Consider the following 23,231-nt stretch of genomic DNA (forward strand, 5'->3'; position numbering starts at 1 on the left):
ATGGATTTCCCTATTGGGCAGCTGTGAAATGAAAATGAAGTTTGGCGTAGGACTCGCACAGAACAAATGTCGTGAGAAATATCTGCAGAGAGAAAAAAACAACCAAACTGGCGTACGGAGGATGGAAAGATGAACGGACCCTGTAGCATCATGTAGCATCGTGCCATCTTTGGTATCTTGGGAGTTTGCAGTTGCCGCTAAGCTGCGCTCACAAAAGTCCTGAGGCTGAGGAAATGCACTAAATTGCTCCATGCTTTTGGACAATTTTAGAGGTGTCATCCAGGGGATGAATCCAAGGCTGCCGCATCATTCCAGGTGGCCTACCAAGGCTAATCTTATGCGCCTCTCCACTTTTGACACCGCCTGAAATATGACGACATTATCGCATTTTTTTTGCCCTTGAAATAAAACGTTGAAAAAAACAATGGGAGAAAAAGACAATTAACCCATTCACTGCCAGAAGATGCAAATACATGTGTCCACTCCAGTGCCAGGGTTTTTGGCATTCTCAATCAAATTCCAGGACCCACAGAATAAGGAGATTTAGGACTACATAAACATTCAATGCAGCATAAGAAACCTTAGACTCTCTGCTTTCATTTGAGAAAATGTTAATTCCTAAATGATATGGTCTGGAGTTATATAAGCTTGAAATGAGGGCAACAGTCTAAAATACTATGCAATACATACATATTGGTTTATACAGTGCTTTAACAACAGCTGAACCTGGACTAAAGCGCGAAAATGGGAAAAGGAAATGCTGCCCCCTTGTGGAAAAGCAAAAACTTTACCAGAGGCCATGCGTGAAAAAACAAAAGCCGTCATTTTCACTCAAACTGCAGGACCCACAGAATATTGACTTTTAGGACTACATAAACATTCAATGCAGTGTTCCTTCATCAGAAAAAAAGAGTTGATTGCTAAATGATATTGGTCTGGAGTTATCTGAGCTTGAAATGAGGGTGGCTGTCCAAATACTATGCAATACATACATATTGGTTTCTATAGCGTTTTAACAACAACAGCTAAAGCTGGAACAAAGCGCTAACATGGAAAAAGGGGGGAATGATGCCCCCTTGTGGAAAAGAAAAAAAACATTGCCAGAGGCCATGGCCAGCGCTTTGTCAGCACCCTAGCATGAAAAACCAAAACCCGATCAAATGGCGCAAACTCCCGAATAAATTGGTGAATGGCAGTGAATGAGTTAAAATCCATTTATTTGAAATTGATCACAAATCGACTCTTCATTTGACCAAACATTTCTTCCACCAGTGGAGCCTGGCAATTTCCAGAACAACCCCATCACGGGAAAGTGACACCAATGACTTGACATGAGACAAAACACGGCCGCATCTTTATCGACAGACAATGTGTTCCTCCGAAAGGCATCGGCACCTCTTGGCTACTTTTTGACTTGCAACCTGATCACATGTCACCCATTCCAATGGCATCATTTTTCCAATGTAGCTCCTGTGGGCGTGGCCTGCATCCGCTTTGGAAGGAACCCACTTCCTGACGCAGGTAGCATGCTGACAGATCACTTCCTGGACATCCCGTCCACAGCGGGACGCCATTTTGACCGGTCATTGGTGCAGCGTGTTCCAGGGAGCGAATGTTCTAAGATTCAATCGGAATCTTTCCAGGCACAAAGTGGGTCCTTCTCCCGCAGGAAAGAGGCGTTCCCCGTAGCTTCCTGCTCCTTCCATGCCCAAGCCCCTCCCCCCGTCCCGTCAGTCTATTCCCCTTCAGTTTGATCGCTCACATGACAGAGCAACTTCTGGCCTTGTCCTTGCGCAGGTCCGAGGCTACGGCCGCTAGGTCGGGTTTGCCGGGCATGTGCGAAATCCTCTTTGCGGCGCGGGCGGTCTTGCTGCGCTTGACATTTTTGCCGTTTTTGTTGATGCAGGCCAGTGTGGCCAGGTGGAAAATGTCCCGCACACTGTTCTCCGATTGCTGAGCCGAGCATTCGATGTAGGGCGCAGAGATCTGCTTGGCCATGCTGGAACCCTGTCGAGGAGAGCGATGGTCAGTGATGGATGGCGACGTGGTTTTGGTCTCTCCCACCTTAAAGGCAGAGTACAAAAAAAAAAGTCTTCTTTGAAACTTTGGCATACCTGGTCATAAGACACGGGGGTCTGCCGGTGGTTGGAGAGCTCGACTATTGTGTTCAGGTCAGTGCGGAGGTCGGACTTGCAGCCAACCAACAGCATCTTGGTGTTAGGACAAAACTCCAGGATCTCCCCCTTCCACTGTGGGCAAAGAAACTAAGTCTCAAACGAAGGACAAGGAACCGATGCTGGAATACGGGCCCCGACTCTAATAAGGCCCCGTTTTTTTACTGTTTTGTCCGAATGAAATGAAACTTTGGTCCGAACTAGTTGATTATGGTCAAAACATCACATCAAAACACCAGACTCGGGTCTTTGGCCTTTTTCCGCTGTTCTACAGCATACGTTCGAGATGGCCTCCATTGAGCTCCGTGCATTTGTTGAGTCGTCCATGACGTTCTTACAGACTGACTTGGTCATGGCTCTCATCTCCTCCCTGACGGCTTTTTTGAGTTCCGTCATGGTTCTGGGTTTATCTGTGTAGACTGTCCTTGAAATAGCCCCAAAGACAACATTCTGGGGGGGCTTCGGTCCGGGCTACGGGTGCCCACTCACAATCAGTCTTGAGACTGATCACTCGGCCTCCGAAATTCTCTTTTCAGCCAATCTCGGGACAGGTTTTGATGCTATCTTCCGGACAGAGTCTACGCAGGGAAACCCAAAACCGTCACAGAACTCAAGAAAGCCATTAGGGAGGAGTTGAGAGCCATTACCAATTCAGTCTGTAAGAACGTCAAGGACAACTCAAGAAATACATGGAGCTAAATGGAGGCCATCTAGAACATAGGCTGTAGAACGGAGAAAAAAGGCCAAAGACCCTAGTGTATCAATGCGATGTTTTGAATACAATCAACTAGTTCTGACCATAGTTTCATTTCATTCAGTCAAAACACGAAGGAACCGGGCCTAATTAGAATTTGGGCACGTTTTTTTTTGGGCCACCCGGTGTAAGAAACATCTGCTGGTTCTTCTTGATTTCGAGTTGGATTTTGAGGTACAAAGGTCAGAGTTGCTACTTCCTCGTGCCACAAAGGTTTTGAACCCTGGGGTGGAGGGTGGAGGCTACAAATAATCTCTCTTTCCTTCCTGCCAACAATGGACGCTTTGTGATAGATCTCTTAGGGACTCAATCGGAGATGAAACAGTCGAGGGGGTCGAGTTCACCCGATACAAAAAAAGGGAGTCATCGGATTCTACTGCAACACGCAGGACACATTCCACAAATTTGACAAAAGTTGTTCAGATTACTTTTCACCGGTGATAAAGAGGTGGAAGTAGCCTTGGTTGTTTTTTTTTTTCATTTTACTTTGGAAGGATTCACAATAAACTTTAGGAAACGTTTCTCACGAAATTTAAATGACAAAGTATTATAGCACAAGTATTATAGCAGTGCTCCCTATATTCCGGTGTGCCTTATACACCGGAAAATACGATAATATGTTGCGACTGGGTGGGAAATCCCTTTGCTTTTTTTTTAGCCGTTTCTGAGAAGCAGGCATTCCTTTGGTGTAATCACTGATATTATTTGTTCACAGTCGTGTGTGGAAATCAGTTTGAAAATCCACAATCAGCAGATAAAAAAATCCACACTTCCATATCACATTTGTGCCACTTCCTTTCAGCGACGTCAAGCAAAATGTCACACAGCGCACTGACAACTTGACTGATTTCAAACTTTTGACGTGGGAAAAAATGTCAAGATAGGCTTCTTGCCGGCAGATCAAACACATCCGTCGGGCTGCTTTAATGAAGAGCCGTCAAACCTTCTTTAGAACACTGTCGAGGGTTTCGGGACGACTGATGTCAAAGCACAGGAGCACCGCGTCCGAGTCTGGATAGGAAAGGGGCCTGACATTGTCGTAGTATGGAGAACCTGAAAGAAAGACAAACGAGGAGATGGATCCACAGGAGCTTTGCATCTCTCCATATGTCATCAAAATGGTGCCGTTTTTCTATGGTTCATCGGTTAACTCCTTCACTGTGTCCACTCCAGCGCCAGGGTTTTTGTCATTTTCCCTCCAAGTCCAGGACCCGCAGAATATTGACTTTCAGGACGACATAAACATTCAATACAGCGTTAGAAACCGTAGACTCTCTTCTTTCACGAGAGAAAAAGAGTTAATTCCTAAATGATGTGATCTAGCCAGCGAGCTATCGAGCACAGATTGTGAATTTGAGTGACATTCTCAACAGCTAACGTGCAACAGACAAAGAAATAGAGGAAGACAAAGACGTTGGTTTACTGCAGACACTTTTTCAGGACCAGCCAATTAAAGGTTGAACGTCGACAGGAAAGAAAAAGAAAATCAGTCCCGTCTCAACAACGAATGGTGTCAAGTCTTCTTCACTTTGAGGAGGAGTCCATTCCTGATCTCCCAAAATAACAATGTACATACAATACAAAGGAATGCACTTCAGTTGGTTACATGACCTCATCCATAGCAACCGAGTGCAAAACAAATAAGGCATAAAAGATGCTGACGATGACAAGATCCTTCTTAAAAAAAAAAAAAGGAGAGAAAGAGAACCACAGAGCGAGAAAATGTCTCTCTCCTCAAATTGAAGCCATATGGGATGGAGACGCCCTTTTCTATCCGACAGACATCATGGTCAGGAAGTGCTTTGGGTTGGGTGAGGGGGTGAGGAGGTGGTGTAATGTCAAGGTGAGTCAAGATCACATGACAAGTTATGGCCGACCACACACAAATGGCTGCCAAAAATCTGGAGAATTTTCTTTTGGGGAAAAGGAAGATTCCCCTGGGAGGTCCATTTCCAAACATTGAACAGGCAGGAATGTGCACCAACACACACACACACACACACACACACACACACACACACACACACACACACACACACACACACACACACACACACACACACACACACACACACACACACACACACACACACACACACACACACACACACACACACACACACACACACACACACACACACACACACACACTTAATTCAAACACTGTTGGTTGGGCCACCATTTTAACAACCCCCCACTTCCTTTCAGGCGAAATAAAAGAGTGAGACGGACTGATGGATGTGTCAACTTAGTCGCCCCGTGGGACAGTCAAGCTTTGTCATCCATCATTTGTGGCTGTCGCCTCATCAATAATGTTTCACGATGGACTTGCCAGCGATGAATACATACATGGATTGACTAGCCCGTATTGTGTAACACTTAGAACATGCCCGAGTTTGATTAGCATTCAACGTTTTAACTCATTCACTGCCAGACCATGTGCTAAAAACGCCAGGGTTTTTGTCATTGTCACTCCAATTCCAGGACCCACCGAAAATTGACTTTTAGGACGACATCAACATTCAATGCAACGTAAGAAACCTTTGACACTCTTCTTTCATCAGAAAAAAAAAGAGTTAATTCCTACATTATTTGGATGTGGAGTTATATGAGCTTGAAATGAGGGTGGCTGTCCAAAATACAATACAATACATATTGGTTTCTATAGCGCTTTAACAACAGCAGAAGCTGGAACAAAGTCCTAACATGGAAAAAAGGGAAATGCTGCCCCCTTGTGGAAAAGAAAAAAACTTTGCCAGTGGCCATGGCCAGTGCTTTATCGGCACCCAAGCATGAAAAAACAAACCCCAAACAAATTTGGGAATGGCGTAAAACGGGTTCATCTTGTCCCAAATGTCTTGATGATCGAAATAAATATGCAGGTTTTCAACTGCAAACAGGGCACCATAAAAACTCCAAACAGTTCAACACACCAAGGAGCTCTCTGTGTGTTATTGGAGGCCATCTTGGCAGCGTGTTCAAGAAGTGGATAAATGCATGTTTACGTTGAAATATGATGAGGTGTTCAGGCCCATTGTGCTCCGTTTGGAGGCCTGCAGTTCCACAATATCAGTTGCTGCCAAATGTTGATCCAGCGGGGAGAGGGTTCCACGAAAACGTTTCCACCAAGTGCGGCAGTTCAGTGCAGGCCATGAAACTGATCGAGTTGATGTTTTCACCACAGGGTGTGTCAGCGATGTAAATTGAGTGAAATCATAGCAGTGGGAAGCGACGTAACCTGCCAGTGATGTCAACCGAGAAGAATCCTTGCACACTGCAAGAATCGAGACAAGTTGTGGCTCCAGCTCTCTACCCACTTGAACCACAGTCTGCTTGATACTTTGCACATTGTCTCACAGTTGCTCCTGAGAGGTACCAAGGGTTAGATTAGCCTTTACTAGTGTCCTCCACACTTATTTGTCATGTCTTTTTTATGATGATACTAGTGCAGCGTGTTCTACCTGAGACAAATTCCTTGTGTTTTCTACATACTTGGTCAATAAAGATGATTCTGAAAAAAACACAGGTGACTGCTATGCAATTAGCCACTGACAGCAAACCTCAAAAGTAAGATGCATTCCCTGGCCCCGCCCCGATTTCCAGCCTTGTTTTCCTTCACGACAACTGAAATAATGCTGGCTCAAATTTCCTGGTGACCCTGATGTTACTTTGGAATACCGATATTCCGTGCCGAATGACTGTAAACTCGGTGTATATAAGACTGGCTTGCTGAGACACGGATAGTCGTGCGATCCATGTAAAACAAACAAAGAAGCACGGAATAACCTGCTGATTTCATGCATAGCTAGCATAGCTTGAGTGTGGGAATGTAGAATGTCTTTACGTGTGTGTGTGTGTGTGTGTGTGTGTGTGTGCGCATGCATGCAGAGGTGTTGATCCATCCGTTGAAAGAGTAATAGGTATGCACTGTCGCAGTTCAACAATATTATATAATCACTTAGTCAACTTGGACACAAAGGCGCCATGCAAGATTCGTTTAACTGCAACACTTGGAAGCAGCAAAATAAGAAACAAAAGGGAAATTCATCATAAAACGCACCAGGATGAGGCAACGTTTCACACAGTTCACAACCCTTTTATTTGCATTTCTCAAATTCAGACATAGCACGACTGAAGGCCGAGGAGTGACATGCACGGCCCACGACTGCGCCAAATGCATAACGACCCCCAAGAGGAAACCGTGACTACAATGTGGACTGCGGCAAAAAAAATGGCGTTTAATACCCTTTGTTCTAGACATGCGAGTTGTTCACACACACCGAAAAGCTGACATGCGCAGTCATACACGACGTCATTCTTTGAAGTCTGTCGTTGGAGGCTCCCACAATGCCTCGCTTCAATCCAACAATACAGGCTAGAGCTCCCCTTTCCGAGACGTTCAGTCGACTGTACAGCTGTTTGCCGATTGCCTTGAGTGACTACGAGGGTGGTCGGTATCTGGCTTGTTTTATGAAACATTAACTCTTTGTTTTGTTGCGGGTATCATAAGTGCATGAGTAACCACGGCAGCTGAAAAACACGTGTCTTCTTTTTCAAATGTTGCTCACTGATGCAACCCAAAGGCAATTCAGGGCAACGGTGTTGAGGGATGAATGACGTTTTCCCAGATGAAATGCTAACATCACTTTACTATCAAAGGAAATACGCTATTTTTCACTATACAAGGCGCACTCCCCAATAAAGGATGGATTTTCCAACTTTTTCCATATATTCCGGTGGCTGCTGACAGTAGACCTGTTTTGGCTCAATATTACGTTGCATATAAGGGGCATCTTTTGAAAAAAAAAAAAAAAAAAAAAAAAAATGAAGGCTTTGGGTGCGCCTTATACTCTGGAAAATATGCTAAGCACAACATTATAACAAGATGTCAGTTTGAAAAAGTGACTTTAGTCTGATTACTTCATAGATTTGCTTGTTCTGTAGACATCAGCCAGTGTCTTCTTGTGCCGGTCCCAAGCCCGGATAAATACAAAGGCTTGTGTCAGGAAGGGCATCCCACGTAAAATCTTGGTGAAAACAAACATGCCAATCAAACTTCTGAAGATGGAGGACACTGATTGGCCGTGGTGACCCCTCAAAGGGAAAAGCCCAAAGGAAAAGAAAGAGTCCGGTTCCAGGGAAATGTGTTGTGTTCAATTAGTCGTCACTAGAAAACATTGAGTTATTCATCTATTTTTCTAAAAGTTCATTGATAATCCAGGCAAAAACTGGGAGAATATGTGAACGAGAGATCAAGATAGTTTGTTTTTTTTAGTTGTGACATAATGCATGCCGCAACAAGGTGAGGCTAAGGGCACCGCCTTTCATTTCCTTTCATTTGGTGCACTTGTGGCATTTCCTGCCAATTGACTAATTCATCCACGATTCAATTTGTCCCCGTCGGACGACTCAACCACGCCACTTCAATTTCAACCCGCTAAGGATGCGGACCTTGGGACACAATAGGATCTTTTGTCCAGGGAGCGGCGAAACCTCTGGCCCGAGGAATGCCAGACACGCAGCTTTAATTCCAGGCCCGAAATGTGATCCCGTGCCACGATGGTTGCCGACAAAGGGGAAGGGAGCACATTCCCAGGAATATTTCTTGCAACGCGGGAGGCTCAGGGGAGTCCTACTTTAACCTGGACTCAGACAGGAGCTATTCAACTCAAATGTCTCCATTGCGGGACTATTCAAGCAAGCCTTTTGGATTCGGATTCAAGTCACTGTTAAATAAACACTGCTGACTCGAATGAAGACCGACAAAGGAAGGACAATGGAGGGCAGAGCAGAGCGTCAGAGGTCTGCCTTGATGACCTGAATTAGTCCTATCTCAACCTCCATCATTAAACACACACTGCTTATTAGGTTGCCCTCTAGGGCACAACAAAGACCCCCCACCATATGTGTGTAGGAGGGGGGGAGGGGTCTCAGAGATTGTGTTTGACTTCATCGATGTGTCCTGTTCCTTATCTCCGTCTTTGTTTGAGTGCACACTGGGACGTGGCGCGTAACGGATCGATAGGGAGCCCAAAGCTCTGTCAGCAAGTGTCTGTGAGCAAGGCTGGGGCTTTTTTTCATTTAGAATCAGAATCAGAAAGCCTTTTATATATTCCACACTGGGGAAATGGAGGTGGGCTTCGAGTACCATCTCACAACATCACCTCAAACGCCTTGAAAGAGACAAACGTAGTTGTACAATATGAGGAAGAATGTCCCTGGGCGACCGTCCGACCGTCACTGCTATGAAATACGCTCTCTTTTCTTGGCCTTTCTCAAGCCACACAAACGGTGGGCGTGAAGGAATTTCAAATGGGAGCAATATTTGACAGATGTTTCTTCTCCTATTTCCCTTCAGGAAAGATGTCCTCTCGCGTCTTCTAGAGGGATGTTGTCTCTTTAAGACCAACAAATAGGATCACGTCTCAAAAAAGTTGCTTCACTCATTCACACATTTATTCGCCAATTAAACATATGACTCGAGCGCCATTCCGGAATTTGTGAGAGTTTTTATTTTTCATGCTTGGATGCCGATAAAGCGCTGGCCATGAGCTCTGGCAGTGTTTTTTTTTTTCTTCTTTTCCACAAGGGGGCGGCATTTTTTTTGTCAATGTTAGAGCTTTGTTCCAGTTGTTGTTAAAGCGCTATATAAACCAATATGTATGTATTGCCGCCCTCATTTCCGAGCTCACAAAACTCCAGACCCATATCATTTAGGAATCAACTGTTTTTTTTCTGATGAGTGTAAGATTTGAATGTTTACGTAGTCCTAAAAGTCAATATTCTGTGGGTCCTGGAATTCAAGTGACAATGACAAAAACCCTGGCACTGGCGTGAACACATTTTGATAATAATAATACATTTCATTTATTTATAAGCACCTTTCAAAACTCTCAAGGTCACCTTACAGTCACCGGCTGAGTTTTTTTGTGGGTGAGCAGCGGCAACCACACGCGCCAGCATTCACTCAACCTGAAAGTAACTCAAATAGAGTAAAAGCTAGATAGATAGCTAGATGAATGGCTCGCTAGCTAGCTAGTTTTTTTTTTCACATCGTCTGGCAGTGACTGAGTTATAAGAGCTGGGCGTTATGAAAAGAGATAACTCAAGGACGATCAATAACATTTACGTTGTCGTTATTTGTTATATTGCATTGTATTTTGGATAGCTAGCTGCCCTCAGTTCAAGCTCATATAACTCCAGACTCCTATCACTTAGGAATTAACTTTTTTTGTAATGAAAGAAGAGCGCCTACGTTTTCTAACGCTGTATTGAATGTTTATGTAGTCCTAAAACTCAATATTGTGTGGGTCCTGGAATTTGAGCGAGAATGACAAAAACCCTGGCACTGGAGTGAACACATTTTTTGCGCATGTCTGGCAGTGAATGAGTTAAAGACGGCTGAGGAATTCCAAACGTGAGAAGAGCAACAGCTGGCTGGCTGGCTGGCTGTCCGCTTGGTCCCACCCATCCGCATTTTGGTCACTACTTCCTCTGCCACTATTCACATGCAACATATTCCTGACGGACTGACTGACTGACTGACTGACTGACTGCTGCGCTTTTCACTGCCTGGGCATTGATGGATGTCAGTGGTCTTGTTTACACCCCCCTAAATAAACACGCACAGAAGATGCCACATTATTTGTCATTTAGTATTTCTTTTTACTTCAAAATGGCGCCGCAAGAGTATCTGCCTTTACAACAGGACCTGTATTAGTTTTTATACTTCTTTCCTTTCATCACTTTGCTGCCGTGAAATGTCAATTACTCTACTGCAAGGCTAATAAAGGCTAATCCAATCCAATGTTATTTGGCCCCTGTTGGCAAAGTAAAAAAAAAAAACTGGAGTCAGTCCATATGTTGCAAGACTTGACTTTTCTCAAAACTAGGCAGCTTTCCAAAAGTCTGTTGAGCAGATGTAAAACCACTGTGCTACATTTTTGTTTCCATGCTAGCGCTTACCAGTAAATCCAAATGATTCCGATTCTTATCCATAAATTAAAAGAAAATGTCAATGCTTTGTCAAGGCTACATGTTGGAACATATCCGGGGAATGCGCAAGTCTATTCAGAGCGTTTACACTGAGGTCAGTTTCAGGAAAAATGCGTGTGTTGTTCAAAAAAAACAACAACAAAGGACATACATTGTAAATAGCAGAGCCAGCTTATGTAGAGTCATTACAGTAATGCATATCATACATGCTTTATTTTTATACTTTGCACAGTTCTTTTTATGAAACATGTTTTTGCGCAGTTGTACATTTCAGTCTTCTGACGTTTCATTTTGTACATGCATTACTTTGTTTTTTTTATCTTTTGGACCCCCGTCGATGGCAAATGTCCCCATTGTGGGACTATTAAAGGCCTTTTTTTCCTTCTTTGTGAGACAAATAAAGGTTTTCTTATCGTTCAAGTCACACAAAACCAGTCGGGCGTGACACCACAATCATATCTGTTGAGCCAGCATTAAGGGATGAAAAGTCTTCTGCTTTTTCTGGGGCGTTTTTGTTTCAAAAGAAGTTGTCTCAACAAGGGGTGTACAGAGTTGGACGTTGGACGGGAACAATAGGTCCCAGGCACCAAAAGCAAAGGAAGCCTCGGTCGAAACCTCTAAACTAGCATCGCCATACTTTTTTTTTCATCTACACTAAACTAAATCAATGTGTTTTCAAAGAGTATAAACGTTTTCTTGAAAAAGACATTTGAAGGGCTTGTTGTTACCTGACGTGTCCCACAGGCTGAGTTCAATCCTCTGTGTGTCGATTTCAAAACTGGCCGTGTAGTTCTCAAACACAGTGGGGACATAACTCTGCCAACACCAAAACACAGTGCACTCTTAGCACAAGACTATTCGACCCTGGTACAGTGATACCTCGGCTTACCAACTTTTCGGTTTACGAACGTTAAATTTATGAGGGGACGGGACAAAAACTGTCTGTAAGAAAATAATCGGTTTTAGATTAAAGAGACAGGCAGACAACAGAGAGAGTGATAAGATGGGTAGAAAACAGTGAGATTTGGAGCGGTTTCAACTTAGTGTAGACCGCAAGGTTAAAATATGCCATCAACCAGGCTCCACAAATAACCCGCACAAGCCATCTGTACACTGGATGCAAAAAGCTATCGACTCAGCTAAACAGAACACAATTGATGAGGAACTATTCCATCAAGCCATCAACGACCATCACAAAGGTAAATAAAATGACTTTATTATAAAGTACAGTTCATTTCTTTAATTACAATACCAAAGAAAGTGTATTATACATAAAATAATGTATATTTTGTGCAGTTTTAAGACATATTGAGTAGAAAACGACGTTTGATGGGGACCTGGGAACGGATTATTCTCATTTTTAATGGTTTCCTATGTGAAATTAATGTTTGGGATACACACTTTTCACCTTACACACTCGGTCTGGGCAGCAATTAAGTTCGTAAGCCAAGGTATCACTGTACGATAAGATGCCCGCCTGCAACACGGAAGGGGAAATGTGTCCGAATGACTGTCATGTCGATCATGTGCAAGGTGCGTGCTTGGTTGTTGAAAAGCTGGTGACTTCTCACCTCTGGGAAAGAGTCCTTGGCGAAGACGTGAAGCAACGCCGTCTTCCCGCACTGGCTGTCTCCCACCACTACGATCTTACATTTCACACTCGGACGAGGATCCATGGCGGATTTCACGGAGAGTTTCTGAGACGGGCGTCTTTCCTTCATCGATTCCCACCGGGGAGTGACAATGATTTGAAAAAAGAAAGCCCCCCCCCCCCAAAAAAAAAAAAAAAAAAAGAAGAAGAAGAAGAAGATCCAGGTTTCGGTGCGTGCGGATGCTTGCCAGCGGCTCACTGACGGAAGTCCTTGAGTTGTCTGCGGGACTGCGCCTGCTCCAAGCCGGTGTGAAGAAGGCGTCCGGTTCCTTCTTATAGGGCGCTCGAAAGCAACGGTGGTAGGCGGCGCCCGTCCATCCCCGTCCCCCGTCCCCCGTCCGCGCCCCCCCTCGCCGCCCTCCTCCGTCACCGTCTTGCGTCCACGCAACGCACAGCGAGCTCACTGCAGGAGTGACGGCAATTCCTGCTCCTTTCATAGAGCCGGTTCTTTTGGATCGGCTCGCTAAAAAGATCCGGCTCTTTTGGCTCCCAAACGGCTCCTCAATTTGTTTTGCTGCTTAAATTAATTAAGGACCAAAAATTACGTATAAAACAAATTAGTCATGTAAAAAATACACGATATCATATATTTTTTTTTATTGATATGGCTTTATATATATATATATGTGCACAGAGAGCATCCACTAAGTTCAGCCTTCCCTGTGGTTACTCTGGTCTGATGATCAGCTGTCACTAATTTGCTCTTCACATGAATAATTGTTGCGCTAGACATTCTGGCAGCGGCGCTAGCGTTTAAACAGTCGGCAAGATAGTAGTTTTCCTTAACGATGGCTAATACTCAAGAGAGCATAATGATGCGCAGCCGCGGCAATCATTGGTCTGGGAACTCAACAAACATTTATTCTGCGCATGCTCATAAAAAGGTTTTACAACATCCGGGTATCACATGATTGGCTCGTTCGCAGGTGACATCAATTAGTGAAATTACCCAAACGTGGCTTTGCCACACACACACAGTCAACAATAATGCTATCATACCAACTAGTAAAAATGATAATAATGGAATAATAACAACAGCATAATGTGCTAACATGTGTCCACTGATCTCCTGTTCAAATGGCCCCAAAACAGTGCATGTGTCCCTCACTACCTCCACAGCTCCTCTGCTAAGTCCTCCTTACGATTTAAAGTCAAAGTCAAAACTTTGAAAAGTCAAATCAGATCATGTTTAAAACGTTTTTTTTTTTTGATTGGTTGGTTGGAGCATGCATTTTTGAGCACCAGAAGCTTGTGATTTTGAGGCTGGCACAAGACACAATACGTATATTGGAAATCATTCTTCCTTATCGAACATTTGGATGAGGCTGCAAACAATCTTGCTTCTATGAATGCGTTGCTGTCCTTGGTAAGGCTCACTGCACATTTTTCCATGTCGCGGCTGTCTCGGTTTGTGTTTTTTTTTCTTCCATTTCCTGCCTTATAAAAGGCTCAACTGAATCAATGAAATGCTTAAGAGCGCTGAACTTCACGTCTCTCTGTTTACGTCTTTTCTGATGTTGTCTCAGAGATATGACAGTCAGACACCGTGGAACGAGACTCGGAACCAGAAAGATTGTCCCCACTGCTGACTGTCACATCTCGGACATGTTGTCACCTCAACTTGAAAAAAAAGTACACATATCATTTTTAAATGTTGAAAGAAAGAAGAAGAAAAAAAAGTCAAGGAAAGTACAGAGACTTGAAAAATCTACTTAAGTACAGTCACAAAGTATTTACTCTGTTACTTGTTACTCTGTTAATGACATACAGTGCACAAAAGCTCATGCGTTTAAAGTCATTGCCAAATATGAAATCAAAGGACATTTTGCTGGTATTACAGTTAGTTTCTGTTAAATGCACTTCATCGTGTAGTGTAGTTTCAGTTCTTTTTTAATTAAAATTAACTCATTCACTGCCAGAGATGTGCAAAAATGTATCCACTCCGGCGCCAGGGTTTTTGTCATTGTCACTCCAATTCCGGGACCCACAGAATAGGACCACGTAAACATTCAATACAATGTTAGAAACCTTAGACTCTCTTCTTTTATCAGGAAAAAAAAAGTTAATTCCTAAGTTTTATGGGCCTGGAGTTATATGAGCTTGAAATGAGGGTGGCTGTCCAAAAAACAATGCAATACAAATATATTGGTTTATATAGTGCTTTAACAACAGCTGAAGCTGGTACCGAGCACTTACTTCTGGGTAGAGTGAACACTGGCGCGAATGGCTGCCGCTGCTCACCCGCACAAAAAAATCCAGTGACTGTAAAGTGTCCTTGAGCGTTTTAAAATTAGTTACAGTAAAGTCTCGTTCTATCGATATTCTCGGGAGTCGGAAAAAATATCGATCTAACCGGACTATGGATATATCCGATCCTGCGTGCATGTAATTGTCTCCTTGCGTTCATAGAAATAGTATCGTAATAAGCGGTACTATCGATATAACCAGACTTTACTGTATTATTAGTATTATTATTATTAACATGGAAAAAAGGGTAATGCTGCCCCCTTGTGGAAAGGGAAAAACCGTTGCCGGGGGCACCCAAACAAGAAAAAGCAAAAGCCAAACATATTCGGGAATGGCGCTCTACGTTATATTTTCAATTCCCGGATAAATTTGTGATTGGCAGTGAACGAGTGAATATATTTTCCTGAGATAGTAGTGGAGTGCTTAGCACGCCAACTTCACTCTCAAATTGTCCCACGGCGCGAGTGTGAGAGTGACTGCTTATCTTGCTTGTCTTGATGCGTCCTGCGATTGGCTGTCAACCAATTTAGGGTGTCCCCTGCCGAGTGACGGCCCCAAGACGGCTGGGATAGGCTCCAGCACCCCCCGCGACCCGAATAAGGATTAAGCAAGCGCTCAGGATGACGAACCAATGAATGAATACATCAATGTTTTCATGATCAAAGTGGTTTTTTTTGTCATTTTAATACTCGTTGTTTCATTTGTTCCAATAACCTTGCTCGTAATCTGTAAAACTCAAAACTCAGCGAGTGTGCTACGTGAGCAACGTTCACGTGATGGAAATGCATCTGAGCCATCAAAATGGTCTCTTCGTTCGCATGCTTTCAAAATGGCGGCAACGCACTTCATTCTAGTGATACACTCATCAACCGGTTCGGAAGCATCAAGAGAACCATCCTGATGATTTCTCCTGGGAGAGCTGGAAAAGGTAGAAAACCTCAACCCATTCGACCAAACAGACAAACCTGTGTACAAATAGGACAACATACATTGACAAATTGACAATAATTTGATTGCTTTCTTTAAAACGCTACTATATCATATAGTGTTGGTGGAATAATACATATAGTATCTAACCCTAAACCCTAAGCCAGTGGTGAACTACCAGTAATAGCATTTAACAAGGGCCCACTTAATAGTCCCTTCTGAAAGGCTCTCATGAACCAAAAAAAACCCCAAAACGTTAGAATGGGGAAGAACTAAATTGTGATGTGATTCCAGCCTGCAGCTCTCGTAAGACTTGAGGTGAGCGACGAGTCTGGGTCAGTGGGTCTGCTGCCCCCGAGTCATCTCTTGTCGCCATGCATACGATCACCGACGCACTGACATTTACAGCTGGGCCACACAAACACACAAACACACAAACACACAAACATGGATTGCCTCAACGCTTTTCACATCAGCCATTAAAATTAAGGGCAGACTGCAAAGGAATGCTTTTCCTGAAAACTGTCGCCATGGTTGGTTGGTTGGTTGGTTGCTTGCTTGCTTGCTTGCAGGTGTCCTGTCATTTGAAAGGAACAATGCACAAATTGTTGGAGCAGAGTGAGTGACGCCAAAATAGACGCATGATATATGAACATTTTAAAGGACAACCGACACCATTTTGTTTGATAGCATCGAAAATAGCCAAAACACGCAGGCTGATATTTGGAGTCAAATGCAAAACACCAATAAAAATGACTTCAAGTGTCCCAAAAGTGCCACAAAATGAGCTCGGAACTGGGCAGATTCAGAAAGTCCCGCCCCCTTGTTGGTGACGTCACGCCAGGATACTCCTTCACAAACTGCCTTGCTCCAGAATCATTGGGAGAGACATCCTTCTGCTGGTACGTAACTTAGAAAAGGCCAGAGTCCGGCGCAGCCATGTCTGGACATTAGGGATATATATATAGGGCCTAAACTACCAGTAAGACTTTAGTTCGCTGACGAAGCATCTTGAATAAGAAGCGAAACGTCCGACACCTTCAAAGAAGTCCAGATGACGGCTGAAGAAACCTTTTCATCGATTAGTTATCTATTAGCGATCTGCCTAGCTATTAGCTATCTTTCTATCTATTTGAGTTATTCCTGCTGGAGTGAACGCTGGCACGTGTGGCTGCTGCTGCTCACCCACAGAAAAACGTTATCCTGTGACTATAAAGTGACCTTGAGAGTTTTGAAGGGCGCTTAGAAATGAAATGTATATAACTGATTGGAAGTCCCCCCACCACCATTTTTTGTGGCCTAATAGCTCACTAACGCATGATTTATTTTTTTTAATGAATCATTAGCTTCACATCCTCAGCTCAATGTAGTGAAGGGAACGGTGGCGGTGGCGGTGGGGGTGGGGGGGCGGCGCCACATACAGGAGGAAGGCAATGACGCGTTCGAGTACAGTAAGCGTGCCAGTTGCCTCCCATCAGTCGTTCAGGCATGGATACGCGCGGATGTCATGAGGCGCGCTCAATGCGATGCGTCCATGTGTCTGCGCGGCCGGTTAATAGGCTGAACCATGAATCGTTCCAGGGATGAATGACCTGATTAATCCTACAGGGACCACCGAGATTTGATGTGTGTGATTTTAGCACTTAATGGCGCATGAAACAATGTCTTCATGAGCATCTCTACACGAACCACATGCGGGGACGGACAATCATCATATCTGTCACTTTGATTGAGGGCAGAATGAGTGTCTGTGATTCTGTGACCAAAGAAACCTTTAAAATAACATCAAAAACGTTTTGCTTTTCAGAAAAAAAAGGCATTCAATGCGGGGTTTTTTTTCCACTCACTTTTGCAGCATCTGACATTTTTTGTCACAACAGCCAAACATTTTTAGGTGAGTTTGTCGTATGGCGGTATCTCAGTTTAACTTTCAATCGCAGCAACACTCAAAAACGAGAATCCATTTGCGAAGTGTGGGATACCAGCCCCTTGTTAACATGTCGCTAGCTATGCTTAGCAAAAAAATATGAAAACTAGCTATGGATTGGATTGGAGTATACTTTATTAGTCTCGCAGCGGAGAAAATTACATTTCACGGCAACAAAGTTATGATAGGAAGAGGAAAGGTAAGTCGAATAACAAAATACAGGAGCTGCTGTAAAGGCAGCCACTCTTGAAGTCAAAAAAACAAATAAACTAAATAACAAATAATATGAAGACACACACAGTCATTCAATCTTATGCACTTTTCTGCACTCTCTTTGTTTTGTGAAACAGTTCTAGATGAAAGATAAGCGTCCTTTTCACCAGTGTATTAGGGACATCATGGTGGAATGCGTACGTCTCCTACAAGCTAAATGTCGAAAGCAACCACGAAGCTGTAGCATCCGTTGACGGAAATAAATTGTTTAACAACTCCCGCTTCAATTCCAAGCTGCGATCAAAAACTGTACTTACGTATTTGTGCTGCCGAAAAGGCGCAACGGCTCAGCACAGTGTCCTCCTTAATGAATGTCGTGGCCAATAATGCTGAAAAACAATCCGTATCCATTCTACGCGACGCATAACAACACAAAATGACAACAAAAAGAAACCGGGTGAAAACATCCGCATTAGTCCTTGCGTACGGATCACTTAAGATTTTTCAACATTTGTGTTCATGCAATATTCTGTTAGTTAGCATATTATAAAACAAGCCCGGCGTGTGCACGTGTTGTCTCGACGGACAATAAATACATGTAGATTTGAGATGCAAGATATTCCAATGGCGATTGCACATCAGTATGAATCAGAAAACCTTTATTGGTCCCACAATGGGGAAAGTTGCAGCAGTTCAGAAGCATTCTGATGAGGCTACCAAAGATTTCACTGAGCCCGGTTGACAGATACGCACGGAGCTGATTTCAAGTGTTGTGTAAAGATGGCTCAGCGAGAAATTCCTGCAACTGAGCTTGAAGGGTGGAAATGTCACTTGTCTGTAGTTCGGGGTCTGTCTCCACTTATGAAAGCGCCATAACAGAGGTAATGCTCCGCAGATGGAGACGCCGCGCCTGTGAGCGGACGACGTTGAAGGCCCAGAATGCCCGGAATGCCTTTCATCACGGGGAGGGCGGCCGCTTTGATGATCTGCCTGACATTTCTTGGAGACGTGAAAGACTTGAGTCGGCCTAATCGAATCATTGCGCGCTTCTCTTGGACCCGCATGCTAGCATGCTAGCAGGTCCAAGAGGACATGAGTGGTTTCGGAGAAAGACCCTCGCCGTGTTTCAGTGCCCTTTGGACAGAAAGAAAACAAATGCCCGCCATGTTGACACGTCTTGCGTTTTGATTGTGGTAGGCAGATAAACAAGTGCTACTTCACTAAGCTCTAGCGTGCCTCTCTGCATCAACGCTGATGTTAGGTGATGGTATTCCAATGTAAAAAGAAGTCAAGTAGAGTCTGCAAAAACGGAATGCATGCTCAGAAAAAAGGCGTGACAGTTGCTGCTTCTCCTGCTTAGTCGACAGCGGTGCTTCTTAATCCTGTTGGAGGCGCCGAACCCCACCAGTTTCATCTGCTCATTCATCGAAGCCCTCTTTCAATGATTGTGCCCGCTAACTGCAGACTAGACTGAGGGGTGGGCCTGGAGGATCCAACCGAAGCCCCGAGACCGACTTGGCGAAGCGCGAGGCTTCCATCCAACCCAGTTTAAGAACCACCGGACTACAGAAATGATACCCCGTGAACACAAGGGCCAAATCCCACACGCGAACGAACTCCTTGTTGACTGAAAACCATCTAGCAATTCCATTTTCACGGAATATAAGATGACAGAAATCGGACAGGATGAAATAACAGCAGGTGGTACAATACCATGAAAACACATTCCTTTTGAGTCAAAACGAAGAAGCGATGTGATGGAGGACCACCACTCGGGGCTCCCCGCATTGCTGCGCCACCTCTCAGCCTCAAATGGAGGCAGGCTGTCGTTCAAAGTCCACATTGCCACAGTTTCAATTGTCACATGCAGCTGTTGATTGCAAATAGATGGAGTGCACAATGACATTTTTTGGGGTTATGAAGTGACGTCCATAATGCCTGAAGGATTCATCCAAATGTCCTTGAGCAAAGCCATCAGCGTCTCTCATGAAGGCTACTGGAAAAAAAAGGAACTCCCCCGCCTTGATGGATGCTTTCTCTGCGACCTTTTTCCACTGTGTTGTCATGGAAACCTGCCCGTATTCGACGCAAACGTGCCCGGGTGAGAAAATGAGCGATTGTCTGCGGTCAAGACTATGACGGCAATGGGATTATTCCAAAATGACTCAATTAGTGGGTGGAAGATGGAGGTAGGCCCTATCAAGATCATATTATCTTTTTTTAATTTGAAAAGGAAGAACAGTTGAACACTCTTCTTGGATTTGCTTATTCAAGTGTACGCTAAAGACACATGCTAGTAAAGAAAGCACAGACTCATTTTGGTTAGCCTCAATAATACTAAACATCCACTCACGCACGAGTCATTGACCTGAAGGCAGTGGCGGGCCGTGCAGCCGCCATTCCTAGGCCTTCAGTGGTCCTATGTCTGAGTCAATCAGCTGCTAGTGTGGCGTGATATTACGACACGTCCGCTAGAGGGTGCCGTTGGCCAGGAAATGCCTTGCGACTTCAAGAAACTTACCGTCGTTAAACTGTTTGATATTTTACCAGGGACCTATGGATTCATGATAACCTCATACAATTGCAATATTATTTGCTATTTTGGCTAGCTTCGGAACTGTCCAACCTTAATGATGTCCATCTATTCTTGAAAAGACCATCTTGGAAATGGCTTCAACAGTATATCTGCACCCACATCCATTTCTTCTCTTCGCTCAGCCATCGTGGGTTGATATTTGCTCATTTGTTGTTTGAATCTTTTCTTTTCTGTTCTTGTTTAGAATGTCAAAAGCTTTCCAATGGGACCTAAGTTTTAATAATTTAAACTGTAATAAAGATCTGTCACAGATTTTTAACTGTGTCATTACAGGCAGAAAATCCCTTCAAATTTCGAAAATTAAAAATCCCGTTATTTCCTTATTATTTGTCAAAGAACAATAATCTATACGTCATTTGAAAGCTATTTAAATGCACTTTAATATGGTATTAGAAAATGTCTGATGGTGTATTATTAAAATGTTTTTGGTCACATCCCTACACACAGAAAGCAAACCAATGACGTCGAATGAATGTACTTGATTTGTTGTTGTTGTTGTTTATTTTTTTATCTCTGTCTCGTCAGTCTATCTTCACGTTTGACTTGAATCAGCAGCGAATGAGTGTCGTCCATTTGAGATTTGAAAGGTTTGATTCGACCAAGACGGGAATTCTCACGTCCAAGTGACTGGCAGCACAACTCCGCCACCTGGCGGACAAACACGGTAAGCGAACCATTTCCCTTGAAAAAGAAATGGAGCAGCAGGTCTCTTACAAATGTCGTTTCTATTCGCGTTCGAAAAAAATACAGCGGTTACAAACATTAGTTTCCCAAACACGTCAAAGGTCTTCAAAGCGTTTTCCGATCGATCTTTTTTTGGGGTGTGTAGCACATAAATTAGGGATATGACAAACATTTTCAATAATAATTCATCACACATTTTACAATACCATATTAAAGTGCATTTAAATAGCTTTCAAATGATGTATAGATTATTGTTGTATGACCAATATTAAGGAAATAATGGAATGATTATTGTTTTTAATGAGGGGATTTTCTGCCTGTCATTACAGTTAAAACAATGAAAATATGTGACCGAGTCTTTAAACTATCATAACTTTCTTAATTTTTGGCAGATCTTAACGAGTAATGTACCATTGGAAAGCTTTTGAAATTCTAAACACAAGAAAAGATTTGAAATATAAATGAGCAAATATCAACGATCGAATGCAGGCCGATTTTCGTCAGAAATCCAAAATGGCTGTCACTGAATACTAGCAACGAAAATTGCCAGCTTGAGAAATATAGACGCTAATGCTTTTTTTTTTTGCTTGACACTTGGCAGTTATGGAGAAAAATATATATATTCTACCCCTTCTATCAGTTATAAAAATACAACTTACCCCCCTTTATAAACTGTAGTGTTAGCAACTTCAATGCATGTTTTCCCCGTTTCTCGTTGTCCTATTGGGAAATTTCAAGAAGCAGCATGGAGGGAAACGTGTAAGACGTCGTCATCAACTGCATAGCTTGGAAAATCCCACCAAAAACCATGACGTACGTCACCAATGATGTACCACTGCGAGTACAGAGTGCGTTCGCTTCACTGGACAGAACCAATTGCGGTGGGATAGAGCGCACTGTAGCGTACCTACATAAATGCTGGAGGCCTTCGATTTTGTGACAATGATGAACTTAGTTGTTTTTAAAAGAAGACAAACGTTGCCTCATTATCTGCTTGGTTCATGTTGATCAACTTGTCCCGTGTGCGAAAAAGCGGCACGCCGTCCGTGTAAATATCAATTGTAAATACTGCAACTATTCCCCAGCCAGCCTCTGAAAAACGTAGCCTCCAAATTGTTCCCAAGAGGACCAATTAGTCTGCGAAATGTGCACAATGGCGCCATTGACAACACGCGGATGCTACATTTTGCCCTTAGTGCAATAGCCTTTTCCACAAAATAACAAGATAGAAGACCCCCGACTTTATCTTGAGTTTTCAGCGGGAATGAGTGAATTGCTAAGTACAGCAGGGAAATGAAGAACTTTTCTTCTTTGGGAGATAATTATGGGTTCAAATATTTGCTATGAGCAGCATCTTTCAACTGGCTAGCTAGCAATGACTGTATTTTCCAGCGTATAAGGCGCACCCCCCCCCCCCCCGATGAATGGTGTATTTTCAAACATTTTCTATACATAAGGCGCATCAGAGTCAAAGGCACAGCAACGAATGCAAAGACATTTCCAAATATAAGATAGAAATAGATGTTTTCATACATACAGTAGAGGCTGAGGTTCCACACAACTTCTTCTACAGGGGGAAATGGGGTCGGTGGCTGCTGACAGGAGTTGCCAGACCTGTTGTGGCTCAATATGACTACACATATAAGGCACACCTGCATATACGTTCATCTTTGGAAGAAAATCAAGACTTTTGGGTGCACCTTATACACCGGAAAAGACCCTACCTACTTGAAGTACGTCTGTGTAGGCTCTCAGTCGTACAGGACTGGTCCATCCATCAAAAGTTCCATTTAGACCATGCTTACCACGCAATACTTAGGTCGTTACCATGCAGGCTTAGTCTTGCTAATGAGGTGATACCAGGGCTAATGGGGCAATCAGAGTAAGGCATGTAACATTAATGATAATCAGACAGACCAAAATAAATCATCAGATTAGCTTTAGGGGGTGGTATCCAACTGGATGAGGAGCATCAAGAAGCAGCATGGAATGCATCATTCTTCTTCAGTATTGTTCCAGCTTCTGGAATAATCTGCGATTGATGAAATAAATGATCATCGAAT

General features: G+C 43.5%; 1 protein-coding gene across 1 annotated transcript; it reads right to left on the reverse strand.

The window, feature by feature from the left end:
* Window positions 1-1,200: 1,200 nt before the first annotated feature.
* rnd3a (Rho family GTPase 3a) lies at window positions 1,201-12,789 on the reverse strand. Its single transcript, XM_089010745.1, has 5 exons — window positions 12,495-12,789; window positions 11,652-11,739; window positions 3,872-3,981; window positions 2,115-2,249; window positions 1,201-2,007 (listed from the first exon to the last, which is right to left on the reverse strand). Exons 1-5 carry the CDS (start codon window positions 12,642-12,644, stop codon window positions 1,759-1,761), a joined length of 732 nt encoding a protein of 243 aa, XP_088866871.1. The 5' UTR covers window positions 12,645-12,789; the 3' UTR covers window positions 1,201-1,758.
* Between the last annotated feature and the right edge of the window lie 10,442 nt (window positions 12,790-23,231).

This window comes from Hippocampus bargibanti, linkage group LG01 (assembly GCF_051943395.1).
Source record: "Hippocampus bargibanti isolate YZ-2025 linkage group LG01, ASM5194339v1, whole genome shotgun sequence".
Classification (NCBI taxonomy): Eukaryota; Metazoa; Chordata; class Actinopteri; order Syngnathiformes; family Syngnathidae; genus Hippocampus; species Hippocampus bargibanti.